This window comes from Rhinolophus hipposideros (assembly GCF_964194185.1).
Source record: "Rhinolophus hipposideros genome assembly, chromosome: 23".
NCBI lineage: Eukaryota > Metazoa > Chordata > Mammalia > Chiroptera > Rhinolophidae > Rhinolophus > Rhinolophus hipposideros.
This window is the reverse complement of record NC_138069.1, coordinates 20,533,390-20,555,994: the sequence shown is the minus strand read 5'-3', so window position 1 is coordinate 20,555,994 and position 22,605 is coordinate 20,533,390. Positions and strand designations below refer to the sequence as shown.

Here is a 22,605-nt window from a genome sequence, read left to right as displayed (position 1 = left end):
AATGAATGAATGAACAAAACTAAGCTAGAGTTACTAAAGGGTAACTTACATGCCTGCCTTAGACTCTAATTCCCCTATAAGATATAACTACGTTTCTTTCCTGTCTGACCCTCCCCTGCCTCTCTTTCACATATTCACTCATGTTTTTATGTGGGTATGGTCAGATTACATCAATTTTGTATCTAACTTTCCTCACCTAAAATTATAGATAGATGATAGATAGATAGATAGATAGATAGATAGATAGATAGATAGATGATAGATAGATAGATAGATAGATAGATAGATAGATAGATAGATAGAGCAAGTATCTTTTTTCATCCTAAAATACTATAACCTTATTAACAGAAAATGTGGAAATAATAACTGATAATTTATTATAAAAGAAAAAAAATGCATAGACCCACCCGAATAGAACTATCACTAATATTTGGTACGTTGCCGATTTGCTCATTATTTTCAAAATACAAGTTTTAAATGACCTTGTGATCATATGATAGGTAGAATTTTTCATAGTATGTTTTTAACAGCCCTGAAATGTCATTGCATGAACAATTTAATGAGATACATAAAATTTACATATCATTTCCCTATTTCAGTAGATAGATAGATAGATGTCAGCCTTTTATAATGTTGCATTGCAAATGCAGACTTTTTCATAGAAAGCTTTTTCTAAATTTGGGATTAAGGAAATGACTTTTGCGTGGCCCCCATGCTACCCCTTAGCATTCTGCCATAACCCTCCCCATTCCCTCACCCCACGGCTGATGTAATTTATGGCTCTGGCTTCTTATTTGTTTGAAGCCAGTCCCTTATGGGGTGACCTCCCAGTGTCTTCAATTATTATTTTAAATGATGCCTTAGGCTACTGCCTGGCACAGCGGTGCCCTCACCTTCCCGCCTTCTGCCTTCCAAGCATGGAGCTCAGCTGCCAAGCTGGCTGTGCCCCCTCCTATCCTCAGAGCTACCTCTAGAGTCCTAGCAGAGAGACAGATTAACCCCTTTTGTCAGCAGAGGTAATTTGCCTGGGCTCAGCGTTAATAAGGAATGCCATAAGCAGTTGGGGTCAAGAAGAACAGATCTGTCAAGCCCCAGGGTTAATTTAATAGCAATCTGTTGGCTGTCTGCCTTGTATATTATCTGTGAATCCAGTGCTGTTTTGCTTTTGCCATTTAGTTCTTTTGGAACAGGGAAATAATTTGGATAGAGAGCTCTAAAAGGATAGGGAAGAGAAAATTGACTGTCAAAATGCATCATTCCATTTTCAAGATAATACAGAGGCTGCGCATTGCTCATCTCCTTTCTCCTTCCTTCCCACCATGAAGGGCAAAACCATATGGACTAAACACGTGTGACTCCCTTTATAACAGTTAAGGCAAAAGGCCTGGGTTTCTAGATGCTGATGTGAGATATGCTCTCTCATCATTGCCGTAAGCCATTGAATTTTTGATAGACTCCTCCCAAAAGTTTCTAGAACTCAGCAAATTCTCCATCAGATAACAATTCAAGAACTCCCTTATCATGTTTCTGTCCCAACTTCAAGTTCAAAAAAAAAAAATTATCACATCATAGGATACAAAATCCTAGGTCAGATGCTATGGCCCAGTTGTGGTTCTAAAATATGTGGTCCCCAAAGTGGATGGTGAATTAAGAGAGCACAGGCCCAAAGCAGAAGAGATGGAGCTCTCTCTCTGATTCTCCAGGGGGAGTACCAAGGGAGCCAGAATTACCACACTCAGAAGGGCTGGCTCTGCGAAAGCCACTTCTCAGGGAGGAGAGTGGCATGTGGTCAGGAACACAGGCTCTGGAACTGAACGAACTTGGGTTCAAATCCCAGCTCTGCCCTCCAAGGGTCATATGACCTTAAGTAATTCAACTCAATCACTATTTCCTCCGCTGGAAAATGGGCCAGTTAATACTGACCTCATAGGCTGAGATGAAGGTCAAATACGACAGTACAACACACTTGATAAACATTAACTGCCAGTTATTATTCTCCTCGTCCTTATCATCATGGTTATTAAAAAGAGGAGTAGAGTCAGTTTATCCCCTAAGCCAGAGAGTCAGACCCAAACAAGTACTCTAGGCCAAAGAGCGATGTTTGAGGATGAGGGATGATGGGCAGACACAGAGGTCCAGGATGGGTGGGAGGGAAGATGGCTCCGGAGGCAGCAGCCCTAAGCAGAGTTAGTGGGCACCTCCCCGTGATGGTGTTCTTGATGGTGATAGATGTTGCAGGTTTCACAGATATGTTTCAACACTTCATCTTCACACATTCTGACTCTGGGACTTTATTTTTAGGTAAGAAAAAAATAACCGTAGATGTGGCACCTTTCCTCCCACACAGCAAAGCTCCCTTCCAGTTAATCTTGTTTGTAGAGCTATACTGGTAGAGGTTGAGACAGCTGACACCAGATTTTCTTTCCCTATTTTGGGAAAAGAGAAACTTGCTCACTGGCACAGTAGGGTATGGAGGCTCTTTCTGGAGAGTGATGAAATCTGACAACAGCTGATCACTGACCTCTGCTGACTTCACCCTGTGTCATATCCACAGGCCCAGGGCATGGGCCGGGGCCTGACAAGAACATCCCAGCTGCAGCGTGGGGCCTCCTTCTGGGGGGCCCAGGCTCTCGCTCCCCAGCGTGTGGTACTAACTGCAATAATATTTATAACTCTGGCAGCACTTGAGTTGAAAGGTAGTATTTTGTGAATCCAGAGGACCCACATGCTCTGGAGACCTAAGTAATATTTGCATCTGGGTTTCGTGGGGGAAACTGTAGTAAAATGTAATGTTCGTTCAGTCTCAGGCTAATTTTAGAAAGAACCCAACAGGATTTAGAAGAGATCATTCAAGGGGAAAGCGGCACAGCCAAATTCAAAGCCTTCATTACAACAAATTCCATGCTGGGATGGTTGTAGCAAGAGCATAGGTGATGTTTTATAATAGATGACACTTTGGTAGTGTTGGTGTCACTAAAAATACCAGTGCATTTACTCGTGTCTCATCGAAATTCTAAGGGGGAGACTGTTCTATTGACTTCAGGAGAAGCAGAGAAGACTTGTACCCATCCCAGTCTAATAAGATAGTCTCTGTGAAGTTCCTGCTTGTTGATTCAATGCAGTGTTTTCCAAAACGGGGTACATAAACTCCTGGCACACCCACAAACGATTTTATTTTCATTGTTATGCATTTATTTTCGTATATATTATTAAAATGTAGCTAGCTCATTTCACCCATGATCTTATGAATATTGGATTACTGCTAATTAAAGAAAAAGTGAGTCGATTTGAGTTAGACAAGGCTAAGTATAGAAAAAGTGAGTCGATTTAAGTTGATCTGAAGGAAAAAAATGTGACGTGAAAAATTCTATCTGACGATTGATATACAGGTGGGGCAAAAATCACAAAGGTGGCTGAAAAGTGGTGAAGTCTAAGAAAAGTGGATCAGTTTGGTCAACTTTCCGACGTAACGGCATACACCTCACAAGGCCTTTTCCTTTGCCGGGAGTTGCTGGGTCCTCAGACAGCATCTCTGCCCCAGCCAGGTGCCTCCCAACCTGCATCCAGCTCCTCTGAGCTCTTGGTCGGAGTATGGAGGGATCAGCCCAAACCCATGCCCTCATACGTACCAGACACTCAACTGAAGGTGTTTGTTTCCATTAAGTCACCTTCATAAATGAAAGACCAAATGTTTCATTTCAGTGTACAAGGATGTGGTCTTTAAAAATAGAGGTATAATAATTCCTGATCAGAGAGGAAAATACTGAGAAAAATAAAAACAGATGATAAAATTAAGGGTTTATTCCATAGGAGGCTAAAACTGTCTCAGCATACAACTGGATGTTCTTTCCGATACTTCCATACATGCCCTAAAGCAGGAGTGTCCAAACTGCGACCCGCGGGCCAACTGCGGCCCATGATCCATTGTTAATTGGCCCGCAGAAAATTCCAAAAATATATTTACTTTACTTAAAGAAACCAGGTGAGGCAATACGTACTTCACCTCGAGTGAGTGGCCCGGCTGTTTGTGTATTTTACCGCATATGGCCCTTGGTGAAAAACGTTGAAAAACGTTTGGACACCCCTGCTCTAAAGCAAATCACAACTTATGGAGACGAGCTCCTGCTTATCTTCAATCGGAGAAATTTTGCATAATGACTACAGAGCACAAATTTGGGGCCTGGGATAAAATCCTAGTGCTGCCATTCTTTAGCCTATGACTTGGGGCAAGTTACTTATTCTGAGCCTCTGTTTGCACCACTGAAAAATGGGAATAAGTTCTAATTATAGAGCTATTATAAGGATTAAGTGAGATAAAGTACCTGATGTGCTCTGCACAGTAATTGACCTATATAGTCAGTGCTCAACCAATGGTAACAGCTATCATCGTCATTGTCATCATCATCATCATCATCATATTATTATTATTATTAAAGAAGATCTAGGGAATTTCTTTGAAGAGGATTTACAGTCTATTGTAGGTATCATTTATCAGCCCAAAAGTCTGGGTAAAGATTCAAATAATTTGAATTATTTCGTTGGAATGGGACTAGTCTTTAACCACTGTGGTAAAATGAGAAATGAAAGTCTTTGCCGCTTGGCACATTTTAGCACAATTGCATGAGCAGGTAACTTTGATGGTGAATGGGACAGCTACGTGTTATGGAGGATGCAATACTGAAAAGAGGCCAGGGAGACCCACTTTCCAAGGCTTCCTTTGATCACTCGTAACCTGGGCCTCATCTGCCTGGGACCAATAATAAGTACCTGTTCGCTCACAGAATTATTACAAGGGTCCTCCATGTGTGGTAAATGCTAACACGTAAAACTGCAATGAGGCGGTGCCATTACTAATCACCCACAAGTTTCTGTCCCCGTTCCTTGACTCGTCTGTGTCAGATATCGTCGACATTAAGCCAGCCAACATGGAGGAGCTCACGGAGGTGATCACAGCAGCCGAGTTCCACCCCCATCACTGCAACACCTTCGTGTACAGCAGCAGCAAAGGGACCATCCGGCTGTGTGACATGAGGGCGTCAGCCCTGTGCGACAGGCACACCAAATGTGAGTAGCAAGCAGCCCAGAGCGGAGGTGGGTGGATGGGCCACTGGCCCCTGACATGCGGGAGGAGAAGGGGAGAGCCTGGAGGGTTTTCATCTCCTTTCACACATTAGACACAGTGGGAGTAAAGAAACTACAAGTGTTGGCGTGACTCGGGAGTCAGCTCCACGTTGGGCATTTCAATAAAGATGAAACCTCACATTCAATTCCACAAACATTTGCTTCAGGCTGTGGCATACAGAGATGAATAAGACATGAGCCCTGTCACATAACATTGTGACATGATCTGAATTATGTTTTAAGATCACTCTTGTGGCAGTGGGGAGAAGGAAGCAGAGGAGTAAAAGGGAAGACCAGTTGGGGGATCGTTGTGCTATCCAGGCAGGAGGTGAGCGTGGCCTGGCAAGGGCAGTAGTGTGGAGATGGGCAGGAGTGGGTGGGTTCTGGATAGATGGGCAGTGGGGCTTACAGGACCTGCTGGATTGCGGGAGGCTGAGAATATATAAGGAATCAAGAGTGACAGCTGGGGATGGTGACTAACGTAACATAATGTCATCTCAATTACGTGTATATCTCAATTACAAAAAAAGAATAGTAGCTGGGGGAAGGGGTTAGTGTCTCATGGGAGAGGTTGCGGCTTTGGGAACTAGCACTCTAGAAGTCCCAGTGGTTCTGGGGGACACCAAGGAAAAGCTTCGGAGAGAAGAGTGGGGGTAAAGGTCAGCCAGACTCACAGACCCTTGGGTCAAACTGGAGTTTGCAGAATGTGGATGGAGCAGAGCAGCTCCAAACGAGTGGGGGCTGAGTGCTTGGAGGCCAGAGGCTAAGACCAATGTCAGGGGGTGAAGCAAGTGTCAGTTAGTTGGCACTAACGGTGAGTGCTGTAGTAGATAGGCTGAGCCTGGAGCCGGCAGAAAGGCTTTCTAGAGTAAGAACTGCTTCCCCAGGGTAAAGGTACCTGGAAGGCAGTGGTCATTCATGGCCAGTGTCGGGCTACAATCATGTGCAGCTGGCAAGCTGTTCAGGAGCGCCCAGAGCTGTGTTTGTCCAGCCAGCGCCTTCTGTGAAGTCCTGTTTGGCCACTGCAGTTGGCAGTGGACCACCAGAAATGAAGACCTTGTCTCTCACAGACCCAGTTTTCAGTTTCAGTTCCTATGTGACAGGAGTGATAGGATGACTGTGTGTCAGTGTATGGCTAGGAGAGGGGTGCATATCTGGGTCACTTGAATCATTTCTGGTTGCTAATTTGCTGTGAGATGTATTGCATGGTGCAGCTGGTATGTACAGTGTAGTGCTCTGCAGATTGTGTGGACTTTAGAGTCCCACAGACCCAGGGCAAAGCCAGGTTTCACTCCTCATTAGCGGTCTGCCTTTGCCCAACTTTCCTTAACCTTTCTGAGCCTCAGTTTTCTCATATGTAAAATGGGTACACTGACATTAAACCTCATGGGTTTGTCATGGGACCTCAATGTGATAACTATTCACTGTTAATGAGATGTTTTACTTTTTTTATACTAAGTCTTCAAAACATGATGTGTATTTTATACTTACCACAGATTTCAGTTCAGATCATGTGCACTTCAAGAACTCACTAGGTAGTAGCCCCCATATTAGACAGTGCAGATTTAAGACATTTCTATCATTGCTGAAAGTTCTGTTGGAGAGCATGCGTCCAGACCATCAGTTCTGTGAGGGCATGGGCTTAATTTGTTTTGTTCACAGCTGTTTCCCGAGCACTTAAAATAGTGCCTAGTCCATGATAGATGCCTAATAAATATTCGCTGATGTGTATGCTGGTATTGATCTTTGAACAGCACTTACTTATAAGCCAACAAGTGTCCAAGGCAGAATGATCAGCATGTGCAAAGGGACGGGGGCACAAAAGAGCATAATGTTTTTGGAGCTGCAGGGTGACTGATAAAACTGGTATGTGGAGAATGACTCGGAGAAGGAAAAGAGTTGAAGCTCAGGAAGAATGCAGGAGCCTGGTCATAATGGCCATGAAAAATAACTTGAATTTTTTCTCAAAGTCAGTGAGCAGCCACTAAGTTACTAAGGAAATAATATGATCAGAATTAGTTTTTAGAGAAGTTGCTTAGACTAAAGGCAGAAGGATGGAGGTTGGGTTCAGACTGGGAGAATAAAGAGACAGGCAAACAAGTTAGGAAGATACTAGGACATACACAGGACTTCTTAACAGCAGCTCTATTGAATTGGGGGCCCGCAGTGCTTTGGGGGAGGAGGCTGTCCTTGGAGGATGTTTAGCAGCACCCCTGGCCTCTATCCCCCAGAGGTGAGTAGCAAAAGCAAGTGTGACAACGAAAAAATGTCTCCAGACTTTGTGAAATATCCCCTGGGGGAAAAATGGCTCCCAGCTGAGAACCACAGATCTAGACTCCAATTCGTTGTCAGTCCTTCAGCATGATTTTCTTGGATCTGTGATATGTCTATTACTCCTAAGAACTGTGAGGGGTGTAGTGAAAAAGTAAGACCCATATGCAGGACTTTAAAATTTGGCTGATGACCTAAGATGCCCCCAGGAAACATTTCAGGAACAATGTATCAGGTAGTGGGTATATCAATACCTGTATGAGTGGTGTAGACAATTAAGGATTGGGATGTTCAGAGGAGGGTGGGGCTCTTGGGACAGACCTCACAGGGAAGGCAGAGGCTGAGTGGTGTTGGAGCACAAGTCAGAATTGACGAGGTGGGAAACAGAGAGAGAGAAAGGTATGTCTGGCAGAGCGCACAGAATGGACTAAAGTTAGGAAGTTACGTGCTGGGAACCTTTGAAGAGCCTTAGTAAAAACTGTCTGGCTTCAATGAAAGGAGATTAATTGAGGAAATGAGGTCAAATAGGGATGATGGTTCATATCAGGTTGGTCCTTGAAGATCAAAGTCAAAATTGTACGCCTTCATGTATTCATCCATTCATTTCTTTCTTCATTCATTCATTCATCGAGTACCTATTCTATACCCAGAGTCTGGCTCCGATAGTAGCCAGTCCTTAAACTCTTTCACCACATACAGCACTCCCAAGGCCAGATGTGAATCTTCCTGCCATGAATGGAGGCTACCTAGAGGCAGTCCAACCTCTCTGAGGTGCTCTGGGTGGCGGGCCTGTCAGCAAAGGCAAAACAGTATGTGCCTGGCAGAGGCCAGAGACCCTGGGAAGGTGCTGACCACTAAAGATTTTCTCTAAAGTCTTATATTTCCATCTTGAAATTTCACATGAATTTTGTATTTTATTCCCATAAAATGTCTACTTTAAAGTTTACTTAGAAATTACATTTCTACCCATCCCAAAATCTATGTACCCCAAAGATGTAGTAGCATTTATCCTCTGGCTTCATGTACTATCTCATGTACCCTCCTTCTCACTGACCTCCAAGGATACATCCATGTGCCCCAGTTTCTAATATATGGAGGGCAATTTGAGATAATTTAGCTGGAGGACAGTTATATAATCCCTGTTTTATGCAAGATTAACACAATGGTCATGGGAAGAAACAGGAGAATTAGAAGGTTTTGCTTTAAACTTGTACAATGGAAATTTATAACCTAGATAAGAATGGTAGCTATGGAAATCGAAAGGAAGATAAAGGGAAAAAAAACATGTTCTTTTAAGATAACTCTGGGTGATGTGAGTGGCATTAGAGATTGGCATCCATCACACACGGATATTTGTTGCTCAGTATCCTTCCTTCCCCTCTGGAATGTAAACCCTTTAAAGATAAAAACTGACTGTTTTGCTCACATTGTATTACCAAGGTCTGATACATAAGTAGGTTCTCAGTTTAAGTATTTATTCAATAAGTAAGTTTGTGCCTGAGGGTTGCTGTAATGGCATGTGGAATGGGGACTAATAAGAAGCCATACTGGAGGAGCGTGAAGGCTCGGCGTTCAGATTGGAACATGCTGTGTGTGCGGTGACGTGAGCTGTCTGAGGAGGCAGGGCCTCTCTGTTGTGTGAAAGGCAGAACCAGGCTTGAAGGGCCACCCACCCAAAGTGGATGCCAGAAATGGCATGAGAAGCCCTGTGTGCTGACAGCCAGAGTGACAGACACCAGTCTGGGCTTTGGGGTCAGACAGACGAATGTGAGCTCGGGATATTGAGGAATAAGCTGAAAGGGAGGCTTGATGAACTCCCGACTGAAGATGGAAAAAGGACAAGACTTTAGAAATTTCCAGAACTAGAATGGTTTAGAGTCAATGCTTTGGAATCAGAAATCTGACACTCAGTGCCTGTGTGACCTCAGACAAGTGATTTAATCCCTCCAAGCCCCAAGATCCTCCTTGGAAACTAGAAATAATGAAGACAGCCTAATAGGGCTGGTTGTTCATGAGAAGTCAGTGTCGTCATGTGGTGAGTGCCTAGCATTCTGCCGGGCGCACAGGACTCAGTAAGTGGCAGCAGCAGTTATCACAGTCATTCCTCCCGAACTTCTCCTGTTCTAGGTCTGCAACTATAATGAGGTTCTTGAAACCCCACCCCTTTTCCCAGATATATGAAACCCAATTGTTCATTTATTACTATTTGCTGAGCACATACGCTATGTCAGGTACTGTACCAGACTCTGGGGCCACAACGGTGAGCAAAATCAGATTTGGTTTCCTCCCTCTTAGAGCGCACTATCAGTGAGGCTTCTCCAGAGAAACAGAACCAATAGGAGATATACCGGGGGTGCCAAAGAAATACATACACATTTTAAGAGATGTTATCTTTGCACAAGCAGTAGTTCACCAGAATCAGAAGTGTCTGGACGCTGATGGGAACCACTGTGAGCACCTCTTGTCATTGCAGAAGTCAAAGGTGACTTGTAGTCATCTTTTGTTATCGGTATATATTGAGTATTACAGTTAATACAATTTTTTCCTTTCTTAGAATGTGTGTACATTTTTTTTGGCACCCTCTGTATCTCATCCACATGTGCTCATACATGTGTATATGAGAGATGTACTATAAGTATTTGGCTTATGTGATGGCGGAGGCCAGCAAGTCCCAAGGTCTGCAGGAGGACTGCAGGAGACCCAGGAGATCCGATGGGATCGTTCCAGTCTGAGTCTGAAGGCCTGAGACCCAGGAAAACCCATGATGTAATTCTCGTCCAAAGGCCAGCAGGCTCGTGACCCAGGAAGAGCCAGTGTATTCGTTGGAATGTGAAGGCAGGGGGGAAAAAATTGATGTCTAACCTCAAAGGAGCCAGCCAGAGGTATTCCCTCTTATTTGGGGAGGGTCAGTCTTTTTGTTCTATTCAGTACTCCCACTGATTGGCTGAGGCCCACCCACATGCAGTCTGTCAGTTAAAATGTTAAATTTATCCAGAAACACATAGGAACACCCAGAATATTGGTTTGACCAAATATCTGGGCACGCCGTGGCCCAGTCAAGTTGATGCATAAAATTCACCATCACCCTGTCTAAGGAGGAAAGAGGCATTCATCAGAGAATCACAAACATTGCACCTGTGATAAGTGGTATGAAAGAGTGGCACATGCCGCTGTGAGGGGATATGGCAAGGACTTTACAACCCAAGGCAGTCAGTACTGACTGTGACCTAAAGACTGAAAAGTCACCTGGGGAGAGAACAGGTAAGAGTTATGGGGCCCACAGAAGCAGGAGGCCTGCCAAGCCACACACCCAGGGACCCCCCAGAGGCTACTCCTGCCTCCAGCCTGGCTCCCACACAGCCCTAGAGTAGCAAACCTTGGGGGACAGTCCCTAGGGAGACCCAGGAGTTTGCTAGCTGCCTGCAGGCCTCTGCCACAGCCCTGCCTCCCCACGCCCTGTCCCAACACCAGCAGTGCTCTGAATTGGCAGTGCTCTGAATTGCCAGCCATCCGTCTCCTAATCTAATTAAGAAGTGAGTGAAATTCATTTTTCTGACTCGTCCAAAGTGCCAACCTTCTTCGGCACACATCTCCCTTTGTACAGCTGCTGCAGCAGCGGCCCCCAGCTCCTGCCAGCCGGGAAAACTAGTTCAATCTGACCTCTCGCCTGACATTTCATATTGATTTTCTCCATCCTCCTCAAACACCAGCCTTCAGTCGACCATGGTTCAGCCGAGGTGTGCGAAAGGAATTGAGACCGTTCATCAGAGTTCAAAATGAAAAGCAACATTGGCTCTCAGAGATGAGCTCTGAGAAGGAGGGTATTTAATAACCGTCGGCATTTAATCAAAACGCCGAGGAGATCCATGTTATCAGAGCTGCATATATTAATTTCCATATGTCCCTCACTCTGCATACTCAGTAGGGGGTGGAAGGGATGGTTCTCTCCCTCATCTCTTTTTTTTATTTTTCCATTGCTTCTGGCAGTGGTGACGGGGTTGGGTTTTCAATCTGAGATTATTATGCCTGAAACAATAGGGTGCTAATGGCAGCCACAACTGGCTGGTCTGAATCATGCCTTTCCCTTTCAGTGTATGAGTATTGAGAGTTGAGTGAAGACACTGGCCAGATGTGATGAATGGCAACTAGGAAATGAAAGAGAAATTACATCTGAACTTCTTTCCAGTGCCCTGCATGAATCTGGTACCTACCCCTCTCAACCTCAGCTCCGCACGGTCTGGCCACACTGGCCTCTTTCCTTCCCCTCCAACACACCCAGCCCTTTCCTGATCCAGGGCCTTTGCACAGGCTTTTCCTCTGCCTTGAATGCTCTCTCACCGTGCCCCCACTCATCTGGACTGTTACTATTTTTTAGGTCTCTGGGAAAATGTCACCTCCTCAGAGAGGACTTTTCTGTTTGCCCCTTCTACACCCTATTTTTATCACCCTATTTTATAGCACTCATCTGTAGATGTTGGCCTTTCTTCCTCTGTCTCCCTGACTAGAATGTAATTTCCATGATATAGGCAGGGACCTTATTTATCTTACCAGGCATTGAATGACCAACACTTAGCATAGTACCCAGCATGGAGTAGGGATTTCATTGATCATTGGGGGTAAAAAGGCAGGCAGAGGGGAAATGACAGATAAAGGACAGTGTATTCATTTACTAGAGTAGGTATAACAAAGTCTCACAGACGGGGAAGCTTAAACAACAAAACCTTACAATGTCACAGTTCTGGAGGCTAGAAGGCTGAGAACAAGGCATCAGCAGGATTGGTTTCTTCTGAGGGCGGCGAAGACAAGGTCTGTTTCAGGCGTCTCCCCTTGTCTTGCGGAGGCCTGTCTTCTCCCTGTGTCTTCACATCATCTTCCTTTGCACACAAAACTCCCCTTCTTATAAGGACAGCAGTCATACTGGATTAGGGCCCACCCATTTCCATGTAACTACCTCATCTCCAAATATGGTGACATTCTGAGGTGTTTGGGGGTTAGGACTTCATCGTGTGAATTTGGGAGAACACGGTTTCGCCCATAACAGAAGACATAAAAATAATCGAGAGCGCAGGCCCTGAGGGTGAAAGTTCCGGGTGTGGATCCCAAGCTCTCCTGCGCAGGCCGCCTGGGCAAGATGCCATGCTGATCCTTTTTTCTGGGTGGCAGGGGTGAAAAGTAATCATGAGCGCAGGGCTCCCAGCACAGCCCCGACCCATTGAGAGTACAGTTCTGTTGGCCGTCACCGAGGGCAGTGGGGAACTAAAAGAGTGAGGCGTTAAAAATCTGTACACTGAGTCTCTGCAATCCCCCACGCGTGTCTGTGTGTTTCGTGGTGATGATGCTCGGATACTTTCCTATGGTATGAAAATGTCCTTTTCCTCTGCACCATGAGGATGTTAATTAGAGGTTATAAGGTGCTGAGGAGCCTGTTTCCTACTCAAAAGCCACTCTTGAGGGGAGAGCATCCCGAATAAGTAGAGTTTGTGTCAACTGCATAAAAGCAACAGGTGAGATGCTCAGGAGAATGGGAACAGGGAAATGGGTTCCAGGAGGAACCCTAGAGATTTAACTCGCCAAGGGCTTATGGACAGAGTTAAAGACAGAGCAAGTGGGGAAATTAGTGCTTATAATAAATATTAAAGCAGGCTGCAGAGGCACAAAGCTACCGTGAATGCAGCAATGTGAAGGTGAGGGTGTGTAGACAGAGACTGGCAGGTCTGTGCTAAAGGGATGGTGTCAGGGCATGAAATGGGGTAGCTTTCCTACTTTCCAGATTCCCTACCAGGTTATAGTTTTACCTCTATAATTGGGAGAGAGCTGGTGGGGAGCCCTGCTGGGTGCCTTCGCTCCAGGGTGGACATATGTCATTCCCTGCACACGCACACATCCTTGACAATACCTGTCTTCAGTCCTTGGATGGGCAAGGCAGTGTGGAGCCCAACCTGACATTCTCCGTCTTAGTCCATTCAGGCTGCTATAATCAAATACCACCGACTGAGCAGCTTAAACAACAGACATTTATTTCTCACAGTTCTGGACGCTGGGAAAGCCAAGATCAAGGCGCCGGCACATTCTGTCTAGTGAAGACCCACTTCCTAGTTCATAGACAGCTATCTCCTTGCTATGCCCTCGCATGGCAGAAAAGGCGAGGGAGCTCGTTGGGGTCTCTTTTATATGGGCACTAATCCCATTCATGAGGGCTCCACCCAAGTGACTTAATCTCCTCCCAAAGACACCACCTCCAAATACCATCACATTGGGGGTTAAGTTTCAACAAATGAATTGGGAAGGTGGTGTTACACAGACATTCAATGTATAGCATTCCCTGTAAGCACGGCCCAGAACATTTTTGCTTTATTTCTTCCCTCTGTCAAACTAACATGCTGGTGAGTGAATTCAGACAGGACCAAGCTCGCAGAGGGAAATCAAGTAGTGTCCACTCTCAGTCTATGTCCATGGCCTAACTGGGTGATGTTGAATAGGTTACTTAACCTCTCTGTGCCTCAATTTACTCACCTATAAAATATGATCTTACCTTCTAGGGTGCTTGTGAGGATGAAATGCAGTAACACTGTGAAGCCTTAGAACAGGGTCTCGCCTATAGTATATGCTCCACGTTAGTTACGGTTGGGATGGTGATGCTATCATGCTTCCCTTCCACTCATGTCTTTTAAAAGCAGGAACAGGAGAAGCAGCATTGATTGTAGATGTACTGTCAACAGCCACAGTCACAGCTAATCTCTGTGACATGTTACTCTATCCAGAAAGGAAGCCAAAGTGTGAGCTAATTCAATCCTGACAACCCTATGAGGTACATACTATTATTAGTCACTTTTTACAGATGAGGAAACTAGCTAACAGGGGAGTATGATAATCTTATGGCCACCAAAGAAAAAGTGACAGAGCTGGGGTTTGATCCAGGCTTGCATCTCTTAACCAGGACACCAAAAATCACTTATTTAACTAAGATTTATTAAACACATATTCTCACCTGATGTCAGGGAGCTTACATTCTAGTGGGGAAGGAGGAGAGAAAGCATACACAAGTGTACAAATGAGTGAGATAATTTCAGACAGTGATGAAAGCAAGAAGATTAAACAGGATTCAGGAGTAGTGGGGTGGAGCTATTTCCATAGGGAGGTGATGGAAAGCTTTTGAATTGAGACCTGAGTTGTCAAAAGGAGCCAAATAGGGAGATAACATCTCATATGAAGGCCCTAGCCCAGGAACAACCTTGTGTGTTCAAAGAATAGGAAAAAGACCAGTAGGTGGAGACCAGTGGGCTGGGAAACAGTGTAGAGGGTAAGGCTGAGAAGGTAGGCTGGGCCCCGATATGTAGGGCCACGTAGACCAGGGCAGAGCACCTGGATTTCATTCTAAATGAGATGGAATTTGGTAGGTGGTTCTAAGCAGGGATGTGAATACTCTGTTTATGGTCTGAACAGAGTTCTCAAAAAAAAAAAGAAAAGAAAAAGAAGAGAAAAAAGAAAAGAAAAAGGAGGTGGCAAGCCTGGAAGCAGAAAGACCAATTAGGAAGCTCTTGCCATGGTCTGGAATAGAAATGAAAATGACTCTAACTAGTCTGGCCAGGGCTAGTTGGCATCACCCTGCAGTGCACTGAAATCTATCTGCCCGACGTAGGCCTGGTGTACAGGTAATCTGACTTTTTTATGCAGTGGAGGAAAGGTATAGCCCTTTAGGTCTTAAAGTCTGAGATGTTTTAAAAAATAGTGTGGTCATTGGAAAAACAGCCTGCATTCGAATGAGAATGGGGCCAAGTTTTGATGCCCAACCTAACAATCCAAATCAGAAGTTCCATCTTCCTCCAAAGGTGTGTATACTGGAGGGGCGTGGATATTATTTTTGAGCCCTTCTGTATCTCATTGTAGTCTCACAACAACCCATGAAGATTAGTATTAGTAACTAATTTACAGATGAGGCACAAAGAGGTAAAGAAATTTGGCCCCAGATCACAGTACAGGAGCCAAGATTTGAACCCAGGTCTGTCTGCTTCCAAGAGAAGAATTCATTCTTCTGTGGGTCGTTCGCAACAGAAGAGAGAACGTGATCTTTTTCTGACATCCCAAAGGACAATTTCATGGGGCTCCATTTTATATAATCCCCATCAGGTGGGTCCCCCAGAACTAACTGTCCTTGGACAGACATGAAAGCTACTGTCTCACTCTTCACCATCATCTACAAACCACTAGAGCCCTTGATAAACCTATGGCTCATTCACCCAGATCACTGATGGAATATGTCCAAAGATATCAGCTGAGGTGGCAGCTGCAGTGAATCTTAAAACCTCCGAGATTTGGCACAGCTTCCCACAGGGGTTCAGTCTTGATCGGGGGCATAATTAATAGTGTTTATTTCAGGGAAGCTCGGTTAGGTTAAAAAGACAAGGCCCTTTATGAAAATGCTTTTGGCTGATGGCAGGATTACAAACACACACAGATACCCACCCCCCTACACACACACCCTCCAGAGAAAAGCCGAAGAGACTTGCTACAAGGAGCAGAATTCACTGAATGCCCACTCCTCCAATCCAGTGTCTACCCCATTCAAGCTTAGCAGCAATTAACAGCAGAGCAGGCAAAGCCAAAGCCATGAAGTAAAAACAGAATCCCATCACCCTTCTTTTTCATCCTCCTTTCCATTTTTGATTAACTTAACCAGTTCTGTCAATTACTCATCCTGGAAACTCCAGTTGAGTGCATTTTCCTAAGAACTGGAAAACTTATTAATTTTGGAGATGAGTATCATTCATTAGCAGTTGACACCTTCCCAGGTCCCGCCCCTTTCCCACACTAAGGGTCTTGGATGAGAAGGCCGTGGAGGCTGAAACCAGCTCAGACACATGGCTGCAGCCCCCAGAGACACACAGAACATGAAAGGTGGGCCACGAGGTTGTAGGGGGCTCTGGCTGCTCTGGGCTTGGGATGTTTCAAGGCCAACTTGCCTTCCATCATTGTCCATGACAAGCCGTCACTGGCAAAGCAGTCACAGGCACCGGGTGAGCATCTTGAATTTGAGGTTCAAGAGAACCCCAGTCCAGGAAATACCTGGGAGGAGTTCCCCAGGGAAGGGCATTGGCCTGCCAGAGCCTAGAGAAGGCTCTGGCCAGGGCAGGATAGGTCTTATGAAAGCCCACCCCTTCCTACCAGAGGCAACATCAGAACGTGCACCACTTGCTTTTTTTCATTATTTTCCTATGGCTGCTGTAACAAATCACCACAAATTTAGTGACTAAAAACAACCTAAATTTATCTTCCTTCAGTTCTACGGGTCAGAAGTCTGACATGGGTCTCACTTGCTAAAATCACAGTGTTAGCAGAGCTGTGTTCCTTCCAGAGGCTCTAGGGGAGAATCTGTTCCTTTGCCCCTCCAGCTTCTAGAGGCTACCCACATTCCTTGGCTTAGGGCCCCTTTCTCCATCTGAAAGCCAGTGGGACAAGTCCTCACGTTGTGTCCCTCTGACTCTTGCTCTTCTGCCTCCCTCTTCCATTTCTAAGGACCTTTGTGATCACATTGGGCCCATCCGGGTAATCCAGACTAGTCTCCTTATTCCAAGGTCAGCTGAGCAGCAACCTTCATTCCACCTACAATCTTAATTCCCTTTTGTCATGAAAGGTAATATACGCGTGGGTTCTGAGAATTAGGACTCCACCACCCTTGAGGAGGTCGTCATTCTGCCCACCATGCTCTTCATGTGTCGCCAAGAAGGACTAAGCCCTCTGTCAGAGCACCTGATAGTGCAGGTTGAAAGGATCTGTTTCCATTTCTGTCTCCCCCACTAACCAGTTCTTCTTCCATTACGGCTAAAGCTCTTTAGTTTTCCCTTCTGCACTTAGCATAGTGAGGCTGATAAATAAATGCGTGTAGAGCAGCTATACTCATGCAATCTGATAAATTTGCACCTGGTTAATTCTCTTTACGCAATGAAAAGGCTTACACTGAAAAGTGATTGATCCCATTCGCTAGTCCATTCACTCATGTCCACCGTTGGGAATGCACTGGCAAAGAAAAGGCAAAGAAAAGGGAAGAGGAGTCTGTGAAATCATGGTAATCAACCTACTATTCGTTTATGTAACAAAAGTTTATTGTTGCAACTGTGCCAGGCGCTGTTGCAGGCACTAGGAAGATGGTACCGCCTGCCCTCGTGGCACTCTATCCAAGTAGCTGGAAACAGACCACAAACACATAGTGAATAAGGTAATGTGAGATTTGGTGAAGAGTGTTTCCAGAGAAGGAGTAGCAGCAAATGCAGAGGACTGAATCTGGACTGCCCTTGGCAGGTCGAGGGACAGAAGGAAGTTCCAATTTGGCTGTGATGGTGTCATGAGAAGCAGCAGCCAGGGGAAGTGGGAAGAGTGGGCTGGTAGGCCAGATCACCTGAGGACTTCAGCCTCACGGCAGTCACCTTGCATAACCCCAGGGCCTCATTCCCATTGTATTCTCCACAAAGGACTTGGGACTTAGACAGCATGGTAGTCCTATAGGCAAAAGTAAGGACTTTGGCTTTTATTGAACTTAGGCAGGGAAAATCTAGGACGGTTTTATGTAAAGGAGTAACAATTATACTTGTAGATCTATCACTCCATGGCTATGTAAAGAGTGAAACATCAGAAGGAAGAGTGAATGCTGGGAGAGGAGTTGGAAAGCCATCAGAATGGTCCAGGCAAGAGTTGACAGTGGCTTAGGCTAAGATTGGACCAATTTGGGCTACGTTTTAAGTCTAAAGTTGACGGGACTTGTTTAAAAACATGATGTGGAAGGAAGACTCCAGGAAGACTCCCAGCGTTTTGGCCCCAGCACAGGCCTAGGTGATCGGCATTGAATGAGCTGGCAAAGACTAGGGCAGGGACAGTCTGGGGAGGAAACTCACAAATTCGGTGGACTTGAAGACTTTATTTAAAAGCATAAAATGATTTAGTTAATACCTTTGCTGTTTGGCATGGGACTGTTTACAGAGCCTCTTCTCATCCATTCTCCTAATTGACCTTCACAAACCCTGTGAGTGCAGAATATTTCTTCCCTTCTGCAGCTTGAGTAAATCAAGGCCCAGAAAAGATAAGTCTAATACACTGACAAAGACCGTGGGTTTATCGTGGGTTTATTTTTTTCCTTCATATAATGACTATAACCACCTTCAGTATGGCACTAGAGGATAGAGAAGGGGAAGAGGGCTCCCTCGCGTGTAATTGACCCATGTTTAAGTATATTGGCTAATTCGAGCCTCCTGTGTGGTTCATATAATTCCACTTTGACAGCTCGGTAGGTGGCACCAATAACTGAGTTGTGAGATCTGCTGTCCACTCCAGCGGCTTCCAGCCTAATCAGTGCAGGTCCCTTTATCTGCTGAATTACTCAAAGCACCTGCTAGCCTCTCATCATCATCAAGCACAGCCCAGACGCAGCAGAGGGCAAGAGAATGCACACCCCCCGTGCAGCTTATAATGATGCTTGCTTTTATCTTTTCTTATATCTCTAACCTGAACATAAGGATTTAAATAGGACAGGCATCCTTAATCCTGAGGCTGACTGTTCATCCTGAAATTTTGGTGTCACTTAAAAATCACTATAGTGTAGTGAAATTGTCATTGAAGAGTTCCTTATAAGAAAATGGTATCATCAAGCTGAGGAAAATGGTAAGATCAAAGAAAGCAAGAAATCGGTCAGTACATGTGAACAAGGTGGTGTGCTAAACGCAATGGACAGACAGATTTGTAAGATGCTCTTACTGCCTCTGTGCACTTATTATGATGGAAGAAGAGGATATGAAATAATGCAATGTTTCTAATATAAAGTTTATTTTAAATTCAATGTGATATTTAGGTTCCCAATATCAAAGAGAGAAAATGCTGACTAAATATGTTTGTTGAATATCATTGTCGTGAGCAGGACGTAGCTATCCAAGTAGCAGTCTCACACACATTTTGTGTCTTTCCACAATGTCAGACTTTATTAGAATAAAGCCACGCATCTAGTCCTACTGACACAGTTTACCACGGGCATTCACCAAGGCTCTGGCCAGAGGATAGTCTCCAATTGCCGAGGTAGAAAGGTTTCACACAAGAGGGTCACACAGGTTTGCAAGCAGTAAGGTTAGGCAAGAGTCTTAGGAAAGAAGGATGAGAGAGAGAGTCTGGTGTTCAGCAAGAATCTCTACGGCACTGCGGTGCATAGGGTTTGGCGTCAGGCCAGGCCGGTGAGACTGTCAGGAGACGAGGCTTCAAGAGCTCCGTCTGGGACAAGGGCAGGTGCAGCTGTCAGCTCGTCAGTTGAGGCCTGAACTATGAGCCATAAGAGAGCTCTGATTTTATGCTCAAGACTGGATGTAGTGCACCTTTTATCTGTAGTCCGATAAAGCCATCCAGATGGCCACACTCCCCCACTGCATCCGGAATTATCTGGTTTGGGCATTTACTGGGTACACCTTTCACGGGATGCTCTGGCATAACTGTCACTTTGTGATTGTCATAGCTATCAGAAGTATTAGAGTCCATTTTGTGTTCATAATTAATGCTTTATACAATCGTATAGGCTGTGAAGGTGACCTGTGATGCCAACTGTCATCTTCAGTGTATCCTAGGCATTCCGCAAAGTTCTGATGGGTAGCACTTTTCAGTCCCTGTTTACTGAGAACCCCCTGTATTTTATGTCATTGTAGGGCCAGAGAACTACAAATCTGTACTAATACGACATGTGGTTGCTCAGCCCTAGGGAGGTTATTAAGTAGAAGCGTTCCTGGGGCAGTGCCTGACATCTCAAGGGTGCTAAATCATATTGAATGAATGAGTGAATGAATGACATGAGACATGTTTATAAAAGCTCTAACATCAGATAAAATGTGATACAAATTTTACAGTACGCTAGTCCTAAAGTGTGTAAGTGAACGAAAGCATTTGGATGTTAGCTTTTCCAAATTCCCAGGAAAATCACACAAGCTAAAACTCAGAATTCTCTCAATTTTAAACTTTTCTCCTAGAAGTTTCCCTGAAACATTAGTGGTCTATGTAACAGACTCTAATACAAAATAATATATTATTTAATACTGAGTTATATATAATAACCTATGTTAAGGATCATATAATATTTTACAGTGTTCTGTACCATGACTTTTGTGTCCTGACCAGAACTTGAGAGCTCTGGAAGTTCAGAGAAGGCAGTGATGGTTTCTAACTCAACTATCCAGAAAGGATATAAGGGGGTGGTGAGAAGGAGAGAGGTGACCAGGGATAGAAAACAATCGAGCAGAGTCTGGGAAGAAGGAAAGGATGTTACCTTTTAGACAATGTCAAATCTTACTGAACAATTGTCAGCAACTTTGGAAAGCCACCTCGTGTCTTTCAGGTATGAAGTTCCCAACTCCTTTGAGATCCAAGAGGTAAATCATAAAGGCCAGTTATAGGTACCATGTTTCCCCAAAAATAAGACCTAACCAGATAATAAACCCTAGCATGATTTTTCAGGAGGACATCCCCTGAACATAAGCCCTAATGCATCTTTTGGAGCAAAACTTAATATAAGACCCAGTCTTATTTTCAGGGAAACACTGTATTTGTGAGAGTCTTTTGGTTGGAAACTTGGCTTTAATGAGAGAGAGAGGACGTATACTATCAGTAGTGGTCAGTAGTCTCGGTTCTGGGGTCAGATAAACCCAGTGTGGGGAACTTGGCCTTAACTTCTTGCACCCAACCTCTCTAAGCTTCCGTGTCCCCCTCTGTAAAGTGGGGACAATAATGGAGCCTGCATGATTGCATTGTGGTGAGGATTCAATGAGATGATGCCTGGCCCACGGTAAGCACACAGTATTTATGAGTATTTTATTCCTACCACAATCCATAAGCTCAGGCTTATAGATGAGAAAATGGAAGGTCAAAAAAACAAGTAATTTATACAAAGTCAGAGATTGAGTCATAGGTAGAGCCTGGATTCAAATTCAGGGGGAAAGCCTGTGGTTGAAGTTGTAGATAGACGATGCCCAGAGGCACATCCCATCTTCGCCTCTCCAGGCCTGAGGGGGAGGCAGCTGGGTTGGTCCTGGGGAGAACAGAGAAGAGCAGCAGGCATTACACTGGTGGAGCCTGGCTTTCCAGAAGTCAACACACTGTGGCCCCCATGGTCCCCGAGCACCTACCGAAGCCACACCTAAAGTGCACTTCATGAGCAGCAGTGGAGATGGAGATATCTCTTACTATCCAGTCAAATTCGAAAAAAGAACATGACCAAGTCATTAAGGAAAAGTGCTTGCTGAGAGATAAAGCCTTTATTTTCTCCAGTGACTGCAAAATGTGTCCTCTCTCTGCCATCTGAGCACAGAGGCTTCCAGATCCCAGAGGCACGTGGTGGGGAAGGAGGGCCATATGGTGATGGTGTGTCTCAAGCCAGTAGGACGGCCTAGCAGGTAATAAGGTGTCAGTAATTTGGTGACTCTCCTCCGCATTGCCCCTGGTACGTGGTGTTAGGTCCATGAGGAGACATCTCTGCCTTGGTTAATTCTCTGTGATTGGTGAGAGCACACAGCTAACAAAGCCCAAATCAGAGGCTTAATCCTTGGGCCAGTTCACTCCATTTTATTGGGACCATATCCTCAGAGGTGCAGGGCTTCCTATGTCTGTCAGCACCGGGTGGAAGGGGTCACCTTTCTCATCAAGGGACCTGAGAAGAAATGATACAGAATGGGGGCAGTAGTGGGCCGTAGAGCTGGAGCTGGGTTTGCACCCTAGCTCTGCTCTTCCTGGCCTGTGAGCAAGCGCGTTGTGAGAATGGAAAGGAATGGAATATCCCATACATAAAGAGTCTAGCACAGTGCCTGGCAGGTGGGAAGCTATATTACTCACCCCCATCTACTCCAACATGGTAGCTATTACTACTCCATGTATGCAATTTCCAGGAACATTCAAGGCACAGAGCTGACTGTCCGTGGGTGAGGAGCGATGTTTTCCTGTAGAAAGCCAGTGCTGGGAACACAGAGGCATAGCACCAGAGCCATGAAAATATAGCGAAGCAGTGACCAGTCCACACCAGGGTCCCTCTCCATGGGTCCCTCAGCCCATGTCAGTATGGACCCTCCTACTCAGCCGTGAACCCCTTACCTTGCTCTGCGAGGAGATTCCTGTCAGCAGGGTGCGGCTCCTCTCTCCCTTTCCGTGTCTATGCCTCTCACTGCTGTGATTATTATACAGCCTAGAAAACTAGGACATCTGGGG

At 45.1% G+C, this 22,605-nt stretch overlaps 1 protein-coding gene across 4 annotated transcripts in view; it reads left to right on the top strand.

The window, feature by feature from the left end:
* The window catches only part of PPP2R2B (protein phosphatase 2 regulatory subunit Bbeta), a 368,799-nt gene that overhangs the window by 322,137 nt on the left and 24,057 nt on the right, over positions 1–22,605 (top strand). For all 4 annotated transcript variants that reach the window (XM_081034956.1, XM_081034955.1, XM_081034957.1 and 1 more), the window contains one exon: positions 4,900–5,064. In XM_081034956.1, the coding sequence (XP_080891082.1) occupies positions 4,900–5,064 (165 nt within the window). The remainder of the gene's footprint in view (positions 1–4,899; positions 5,065–22,605) is intronic.